Source organism: Enoplosus armatus, chromosome 2 (genome assembly GCF_043641665.1).
Source record: "Enoplosus armatus isolate fEnoArm2 chromosome 2, fEnoArm2.hap1, whole genome shotgun sequence".
NCBI classification, from domain to species: Eukaryota; Metazoa; Chordata; class Actinopteri; order Centrarchiformes; family Enoplosidae; genus Enoplosus; species Enoplosus armatus.
The window spans coordinates 28,704,083-28,713,964 of NC_092181.1; the positions used below are offsets into that span (position 1 = coordinate 28,704,083).

The 9,882-nt window shown below is 44.0% G+C and overlaps 1 protein-coding gene across 1 annotated transcript; it reads left to right on the forward strand.

The window, feature by feature from the left end:
• The first annotated feature begins 2,265 nt into the window (after window positions 1-2,265).
• On the forward strand, window positions 2,266-8,805 carry tmem178a (transmembrane protein 178a). The gene is made up of 4 exons (XM_070923351.1): window positions 2,266-2,791; window positions 7,099-7,212; window positions 7,758-7,895; window positions 8,564-8,805. Exons 1-4 carry the CDS (start codon window positions 2,266-2,268, stop codon window positions 8,803-8,805), a joined length of 1,020 nt encoding a protein of 339 aa, XP_070779452.1.
• The last annotated feature ends 1,077 nt before the right edge of the window (window positions 8,806-9,882 follow it).

Genomic DNA, 9,882 nt, shown 5'->3' on the forward strand with positions numbered 1-9,882 from the left:
AATTATTATCATATCATATTATTTAATTAGTATCATTATTATATTACTGAATTACTATCATTATTATATTATTTATTACCATTAGTATTAGTAATCAGTGACTGAGGAGAGAGACACAGAGACAGAGAGACACAGAGAGAGACAGAGACACACACACACACACACACACACACACACACACACACACACACAGACAGAGAGAGAGAGAGACAGACAGAGAGACACAGAGAGAGACAGAGAGAGAAAGAGACAGAGAGACAGAGCGACTCAGAGAGAGACAGAGAGACACAGGGAGAGAGAGACAGACAGAGAGACAGAGAGACACAGGGAGAGAGAGACAGACAGAGAGACAGAGAGAGAGACACAGAGAGAGCGACAGAGAGACACAGAGAGAGAGAGAGAGAGAGAGAGAGAGAGAGAGAGAGTCCACGCCCAGCTCAGTCAGGACGCTCTGCACCATCAAGCAGCCGCCGTGACGCCACATCCACACTCCGGTCTTTGATTTCAAAATAAGACTCAGTGCTGAAACGTCAGGAATGTGTGTTTGACGATGATGTGAAACGGAGTTTATATCTCTGTCTGTTTCACTTGCTGATTTCATTGTTGTGGCGGGATGTATGTAACATAAATATTGACAGGTTGCCTATTCTCCTGTTGCCTGGTATTGTAGTTTCCATGACAACGGTGACTGTATCTATAAATGTGTAAAACCAAGTGTATCAGAGAAATCTGTGTACTGTACAATAACGGATCAGAAGTGTAAAACTGTTCTTCTTGTTGAAGAATTAAAACATTCAACATTTTGAATTAACAATTGATCTGCTTCTTAAAAACACTTGGTTCATAAAATATGATAATGATTCTAAATTCAAGGGTTAGATGTGTTTTGATGTTTTGTTTCCAAAAGTGACATTTATCCTTTTATTTTGAAGGCTGGAACTTACTGTAGGGCTGATGTGAATTTGACCCACCAGGTGTGAATGTTTCAAATTAATCACGTGTCCACGTGTGTTAATCATGTGTATATCATCAGTGTTCATCACATGTTCATCATGTGTTTATCATGTGTTCATCACATGTTTATCACATGTTCATTGCATGTTTATCATGTGTGTTAATTAGTCTTTCATTTAATTCAATTCAGTTTTTGTATAGAACCAAATCACAACAAGTCATCTCATGACACTTAACATAATAAAGAGCCGGTCTAGACCGACTCCTTATTATATTATTACAGAGACCCAACAGTTCACCATGAGCAAGGAAACACTTCCTTTAACAGGCAGAAGAGAGACAGAGAGAGACAGAGATGCACAGCAACAACAGTAATAACAATAATAACTTTAATAATAACAGTAATATGACTAATAATAATAATAGTAGCAGTGGAAGTCAAGCAGGCCCGTGGCTGTAGGTATCCCGAAACAAAGATCCATGGAAGCCTGCGAGACTAGAAAGCACAAAGAAGATATTAAGTTAGTAACATGCATTAATAGTGCATCATGGGAAGTCCCCCAGCAGTCTAGGCCTATAGTAGCATAACTAGGGGCTGGTCCAGGCAGGCCTGAGCCTGCTGGGTATATACATGACACAACAATAAAAGTGTCTTCATCATCACCTTCTGTTTCTGGTAAAATATATGTTTTGTACACAGATGTTTTCTGACTTGACTGCAGAGTCTCTTCACACTCTGTTCAAGTCTGCTCGTTAAAGATTCAATTCAACCAAATTCATCTAAAATATAGTTTATGCTTCAGATCTTTGAAGTGTCAAACAACACCAGTGAAATATATGTATATTTTTTATATTTTATATCTCATATTTGTACAGACTTCTCATTTCTAAATTGACGCTACTTTTCTATCCTTGAATGGGAGCACCTGTAACTTGTATCATTTCCCCAGGGATCAATGAGTATCTCTGTTCTGTCTGTAACAAAACCATCAGCAGGTTTGAAGCCACCCCATCAGGTATGTGTGACTTTTACCCAGAATGAAGTGAATTTTTATTATTATTATCATCATCATCATTATGGCTCCACGGCATGTTATTCCACTCTGTGTCCACCTCGTTGTTATTGGAGTTATTGCTATTTCTGAAGGTAAAACTATTTTATTTTGAAGGCTGTCTCAGTAAACTTCCGGTGCTTCTGAGTGTTACCTGCCTTTACCTTTACGCAGCTCTGACGGTCCGTTAGTCGGCATGACAACGCGATCTCGAGAGCAAACGGGGAACGACTGACAGGCGCGAGGATGGGAGCAGAAGATGCTCAATAACGGAAACAGCGGCGGGAACAGAGCGAACACCAGCACCGGGACCTGCTCTGGGACCAGGAGCGGCTCGGTCCATGTCCCGGCCATGGAGAGAGCTCGACCGGTGACAGTGACGGTGTCTGCGGTGAGCCTCGCGCTCAGTGTGCTGTCCTTGCTGCTGCTGGTCACCGCCATCTCCACCGACCACTGGTACGAGACCGATACCCGCAGACACAAGGACAACTGCGACCGCCACGGATCTGACTCCAACGACCAGAAGAACCGGGAGATGCCCATCTACCATCTGCCTCTGGTGGACACCGGCAGCGGCGGTGCCCGGCAACGGGACGTGGCGCTGATGAAGCCCGTGCATGTAGGCAGCAGAGAGGAAGAGCTGCTGGAGAACTGGCGGGCCATCCTGGGGATGGGCATCCTGGAGACCGAGTGCGGCAGGCCGCTGTTCTCCACACACTCCGGCCTGTGGAGGAAGTGCTACTTCAAGAGCCTGGACCCGGACATCGACAAGCTCATCGACCGGGGTCAGACTGGCAAAATATATACATACACAAATAAACAGTAGGCTACACATGCATCAGCTGCAGTACATAGACTGCTTATAATAACATTATTATTAATGTAGTAATGGGCATCGACATCAGACTGCACACACACACACACACACACACATATATATATATATATATATATATATATATATATATATATATATATATATATATCTCCAAAGATACATATTTATATACTGCACATAGATACATAACATAATGGTGAACAGTGAGACTGTCTCTATACACACACACACACACACACACACACACACCTGCTGTTATTATATACATACAGTCAACAATAACAGCATTCATTAATTAATTAATGTATGAATGAAGCTGGACATCGACAGTAAATATAATGGTACAAATACACATACATGCAGTTTACAGTAATACTATTGATGTATTAATGAAGGTGGAGCTCATCGACAGAGGTCAGACTGCCTGTATATACTGATACATGTACATATACTGTGCATACAGTTTATATGGTGTTATATAACTATACAGTATGCAGTTTATAATACTGTATTAAATGTTTGTAATTACATTATGGTAAGATTGAAATAATAAAACTATATTTGCTACATTATGTTATGATACTGTTGTAAAAAGTATTGTAGTAGTAGTACAGACAGGCGAGACAGGTGATGGTTCAGGTACAGACAGGTGAGACGTTGGTTCAGGTACACACTTTGTTGGAGGGAGATTCTACACCTGTTAGATCAGTGTGTCTCACTGGTTTCAGACTGGTTACAGACAGCGCTGACTGGTATCAGCACACTAGTTTCAGGGTGGTTTGGGAAGTTCAGACCGTTCTCAGACTGGTTTTAAGCTGGTTTTGGTCTTTTTTTCTGGCATATTATGGATCCCAGAAACCCGAAGGCTTCCACAGATGACCGTTGTGTCATCTGCAAACTTCATGAGTTTAACAGATGAGTCTCCTGAGGTGCAGCCATTGGTATAGAGGGAGAAGAGCAGTGGGGACAGCACACATACCTGGGGGGCGCCAGTGCTGATTGTCCGGATGCTGGATGTGGATGTTCCCCAGCCTCACCTGCTGCCTCCTGTCTGTCAGGATGTTTGTGATCCTCTGACAGGTGGGGGCTGGCACAGTGAGCTGGGTGAGTTTGGTGTGAAGGATGTCTGGGATGATGGTGTGATGTCCTTCAGGCGTCTCCACACTGATGGAGGGTTCTTGGTTCAAAAGCATTTTTTTAGCTTTTCAGTGTAGCTCCTCTTTGCTACTCTGATCTCCTTCCTCAGTGGACATTCTGCTAATGTTACTGAAGGGACATCTTCTCTCTCCTAGTTGTGTCCTTCCTCGTCTCTCTATGACTGCAGCCACCTGCTGTCCCCATGTTCCTGCTACAATCACTATTATTAGTCTTATTATTATCATTACTATTATCATTATTACAATTATTATCTCCATCAATATTAATATTATTACCATTACTATTACTTTACATCTCTATGTGGAAGTTGCATTGTACTACTGTATGTTCTCTCTCCCGCCCTCTACCCAACCGGTCGACCCAGGTCCTGGTTCTGCTCGAGGTTTCTGGCTGTTAAAGAGAGTATTTCCTTGCCACTGTCACAGAGTACTAACTGTTGTGTCCCTGTAATATATTATAAAGAGTCTGGTCTAGACCTGCTCTGTATGGAAAGTGCCCTAAGATAACTTCTGTTATGATTTGGCGATATATAAATGAAATTTAATTTAATTAAATTTGCCAGATGTATTGACAGGAGCACACTCTCTCCTGTCTCAGTTTAACATGCACTCTGGGTGGTTTCAGACTGGTGTCAGACTGGTTTTCAGGCTGGTTTCAGGCTGGTTTCAGACTGGTGTCAGACTGGTGTCAGACTGGTGTCAGACTGATTTCAGACTGGTGTCAGACTGGTTTTCAGGCTGGTTTCAGGCTGGTTTCAGACTGGTGTCAGACTGGTTTTATGCTGGTTTCAGACTGGTTTTAGGCTGGTTTCAGGCTGGTGGTGGACTGGTTTTAGGCTGGTTTCAGACTGGTTTCAGACTGGTTTCAGGCTGGTTTTCAGACTGGTTTCAGACTAGTGTCAGACTGGTTTCAGACTAGTGTCAGACTGGTTTTAGGCTGGTTTAAGGCTGGTTTTCAGACTTGTTTCAGACTAGTGTCAGACTGGTTTTAGGCTGGTTTCAGACTGGTTTCAGGCTGGTTTTAGGCTGGTTTCAGACTGGTTTCAGTGTGGTTGTAGGCTGGTTTCAAGCTGGTTGTAGGCTGGTTTCAGACTACTTTCAGGCTGGTTTCAGACTGGTTTCAGACTGCTGTCAGACTGGTTTCAGACAGGTTTCAGGCTGGTTTCAGACTGGTTTAAGATAAGATAAGATAAGGTAATCCTTTATTGATCCCTCAGCAGGGAAATTTGCATTGTTACAGTGGCATACAGGATAGTGTATAAGTAGACATAAGTAGAAAATCAAGATATAATAAATAAAAACAATAAAGACTGTTATAAAAAAAGCTACAAAAACTAAAAAACAACTATAATTTACAAATTTACAAGTTCACAGAACGTGAATGGTTTCAGGCTGGTTTCAGGCTAGTTGTGGGCTGGTTTCAAGCTGGTTGTAGGCTGGTTTCAGATTGGTTTCAGGCTGGTTTAAGATAAGATAAGATAAGGTAATCCTTTATTGATCCCTCAGCAGGGAAATTTGCATTGTTACAGTGACATACAGGATAGTGTATAAGTAGACATAAGTAGAAAATCAAGATATAATAAATAAAAACAATAAAGACTGTTGTAAAAAAAGCTACAAAAACTAAAAAACAACTATAATTTACAAATTTACAAGTTCACAGAACGTGAATGGTTTCAGGCTGGTTTCAGGCTGGTTTCAAGCTAGTTGTGGGCTGGTTTCAAGCTGGTTGTAGGCTGGTTTCAGACTGGTTTTAGGCTGGTTTCAAACTGGTGTCAGGCTGGTTTCAAGCTGGTTGTAGGCTGGTTTCAGACTGGTTTCAGGCTGGTTTCAGACTGGTGTCAGGCTGGTTTCAAGCTGGTTGTAGGCTGAGACTCAGCCTTGTCACTGCAGGATTGACCCTGGTCAGTCACTATGATGTCTGCGGTTTGTTTCTCTGCAGTCTCTGGCAGCGTGCCGACCAGAGACCTGGAGGTCAGAGTGATGGTGAACAGAGAGGATCTGGACCCCGACAACACTCGGCCCACACATCAGATTACAGCACTCCAAATCACATTACATTACATTATGTTACATATCATTACACTGCATTAGACTGGACCCTGAGCTGTGATCAGATTAGATCAATCGATCCCTGCGGGGAGGATCAGCTACTCTGACAACAACACCAAATACAGACCGGAGAAGATACAGACTACAGACATGATAACAGTGCCAGGGGTCTTTGTACCCTGTAACACCTAGGACCCCCAGAAAACGTCAAAATCTAATTTGGGGGGTCTCTAAATTAAGCTAATTATTTTCTATTTATCTATATTGTAAAATGTAAAAAATTGTAAATGGCTGATTAACAGCTGATACGGATACTGTAGACCACAGGATGTACACAGACTGAACTGGTCTGCTTCTCCCTATCTGGAAAACCTCTTTGATGCTTTATGTCTTTATTTATTTTAAACTTTCTCAGTTAACAGTTAAACCCTGGTGTCAGGTTGAAGGTTTAAATTATGAATGAAGGTATCCAGCTGTGTCAGCTGTGTGTAATATTACCTGTGACACTGCGTTTTTATTTATTGATCTATTTATTTTTGTACATTTATTTACAGTTTTTATCTCGAAGCAGGTTTAGCCTACCGGGTCGTGACTTGTATATTATCGTGTGATATTTGACTGTGAGCCGATGTTTACTGACGAGAGCTGCTGTTGTTGTTTCATTATTACAGCAGCGTCTCCTCCAATATCCAAAACACGTGATCCTACATTTCCCATAATTCACCCTGATAGTGTCTTTCATTAGAGCCTCCCTGTCTGGTAAACAGCCACGAACTCCACACCTCCAGACAAATGTAGTCTGACGACATCCAATGACATCGCTATGACATCATACACCTGTTTTTACAGGCTGTAAGGAACCAACCATGTTCAGTCTCCTGGTCCTGGTTAGTCAGATTGAGGAGGACTAACCAGGACCAGGAAAGTGAACCCAGGTTTGGTTGTAAATTGTTGCTTGTTCACAGCAGGTGTAGTTGGGGTCTTCACAAGTGTAGTTATCAGCTCGGGTACACAAGTGGACATCTCACCTGTCTCTTCGCTGCAGGTATCGCAGATCGATGCACAGCTGTGAAGTATCACTTCTCTCAGCCAATCAGACTGAGGAACATCCCTCTGAACCTGACCAGGACCATCCAACAGGACGAATGGCACCTGCTGCGTGAGCTCACACAGACACACACACACACACACACACATACCGTGTGTCAGACCACTTCCTGTAAGCTGTTCAGACTCTGCTGTGTTCATGTCAAATCAGAGTTATCAATTATGAGTTTCGGACTTGTAAACACGTCAGTCATGTTTTGACTCTCTGACCTGATCACTTCCTGTTGGCTGTTCACATCACAGATGATAGATTATTGATTATTGATTGTATATTTTCTCAGCTGATTTCATGTCAACATTATTTGTTCGACTGTTCCTTTAATGCCTGAGTTTTCTTGCTTGTCCTCCTCGCTGCTTGTCACTGGTTGCCATGGAAATATGCCATGACAACAGCACAGCAGTGGGGGGTGAACAAGAAGTGGTTGCCATGACAACGCTCCTCATTTGCCGCTCTCATTACTGACAGTCCTGTGTGTGTGTGTGTGTGTGTGTGTGTTTGTGTATATTGTGTGTATGGTGTGTGTGTATGTATTGTGTGTGTGTGTGTGTGTGGTGTGTGTGTATGTATTGTGTGTGTGTGTGTGTGTGTGTGCGTAGACCTGCGGCGCATCACAGCAGGGTTTCTGGGCATGGCGGCGGCCGTCCTGCTGTGTGGGAGCATCGTGGCATCGGTTGGGTTTTTCTGGGAGGAGAGTCTGACGCAGCATGTCTCCGGTCTGTTGTTCCTGATGGCAGGTAACTCACCTGAGAGAGTGTGTGTGTGTGCTGGTACAGTAGACCTGTGTGTCCCTCTGCTGGTGACAGTCAGAACTCACAACAACATGAAACAGCCTGTGAGGATCAGAGCAGCAGCCAATCAGAGTTCAGCTGTAAGACACTAACACTACAGGAGGGAGGAGAGAGGAAGGAGGAGAGAGGAGGGAGGAGTGTAACAACTGGTTTCACAGGGAAAGGACCCAAAAGCACGACTCAGACTCAGGCAGGTAAAAAGTAAAAACTTAAAACAATGCAGATAATCCAGGAGGGAATAGGCAAAGACGTAGTCAGAATCCAAACAGGAGTTTAAAAAAACTGCTGGAACACTTGCACAAAGGACAAAGACGAACTGGCACAGAAGGAGGGGAGAGCACGGGTTAAATACACACAGGTGAGTGACTAATGAGGACCAGGTGAAACTAATCAAAAGTGTCTGAAACGAGACAAGACTAATGAACTGGACGAGACGTTACAAGGAGGGAGGAGGGATTAGAGCGGAAGGAGGAGAGAGGAGAGAGGAGGGAGGAGACAGGAGAAAGGAGGGAGGAGAGAGAAGAGAGGAGAGAGGAGGTATACAGGTACATCTCCTGAAGTGTGTATTGATAAGATAAAATGATCTGATCTGATCTGGTCTCTGGTCTCTTCAGGGATCTTCTGCACCATCTCTCTGTGTACGTATGCAGCCAGTGTGACCTACGACCTCTCCAGAAACCCCCCCTTCATCTACGGTTTGCCGGCTGACGTGGATCACGGTTACGGCTGGTCTATCTGCTGCGCCTGGGCCAGTTTGGGTCTGACTGTGGCTGCCGGCTGCCTCGGTACCACCTTCCCCTTCCTGAGTCGGGCTGGAGCTCTGCGATCCAAAACTGCCCGCGAGTCCTCCGTCTGAGCCATCAGCTGTCAATCAAGAGGTGGGGGGGTGGGGGGGGTGGGGGTAGTGAACCGGGTCTCACCAGGTTTATGTGACCCAGGTTCTGGACAGACTGGAGGTGGGGCATCGGCCTCCAAGTTCAACACCTGTTTCTAAAATGTGTTCAATGAATCGCACTTTTAATATGAAGCGTTTGTGTTTGTAGGACAGACAAGTGTCTCTGCAGCACAGCACCCCCTGCTGAGAGACTGCTGTGGTGTTTATGATATGGACGTTAATGTAACACACACACACACACACACACACACAATGTAATATTACAGCTGAGCGGGCTGTCGAGTCCTAGTCAGACTGAGACTAGTCTGACTCACCAGATGTAGGCTGCTGAGATAAGTTTGTTATTCTCCTCCCATTCTGCTAACTGCGCGTTACTGTTTTCAAAGTCCCCGTCGCTACGAGAAACAACTACATCAACAACCTCTGAGCTAGCAGCCTGTACTCTTTGACAAAGACTTGGATCGTCTGTGGTTTTAATAGGTCCAGTGAGCTCCTCCAAAGCAAGTGTAGGTAGACTTCACCTCTAGGACACCGATGATCAAGTTATGTTTGTCTTATTTAACAGTAAAAGTTGTGTCACATAGTCTCCACCATAGACTGTATATAAAGATGGCCGATGTGTCTCCACCATAGACTGTACATAAAGATGGCCGATGTGTCTCCACCATAGATGGGGGGTTTCGGGGGTAATAACTGATAAGAACTACCTGGAATGACAGAAACCATCTTTGGGAACATAGTATAGTATTTGACGTGTACTTTGATTTTTTTGTTTGGCCCATGTCCCCTTCATTAACATGGAAGGGACAGGGCTTATGACCTGTACCAGCCCCAGAGGGCGATCGAGACAGTTTGGCTTAACTGTCTTAGACTTATGGTCCACATACGTCGTTTTATGTGGCGTTTTCTTTTGCAGGGATTAAGGATTATGCCAGGGCTCGCCTTGCCACGTACAAATGTTCCACGAAAGTTCACCTGAGACACTATTTTGCAAGTTCACCATCGCTGCATCCTGGGTTTAGCACCGCCCAAGACCAT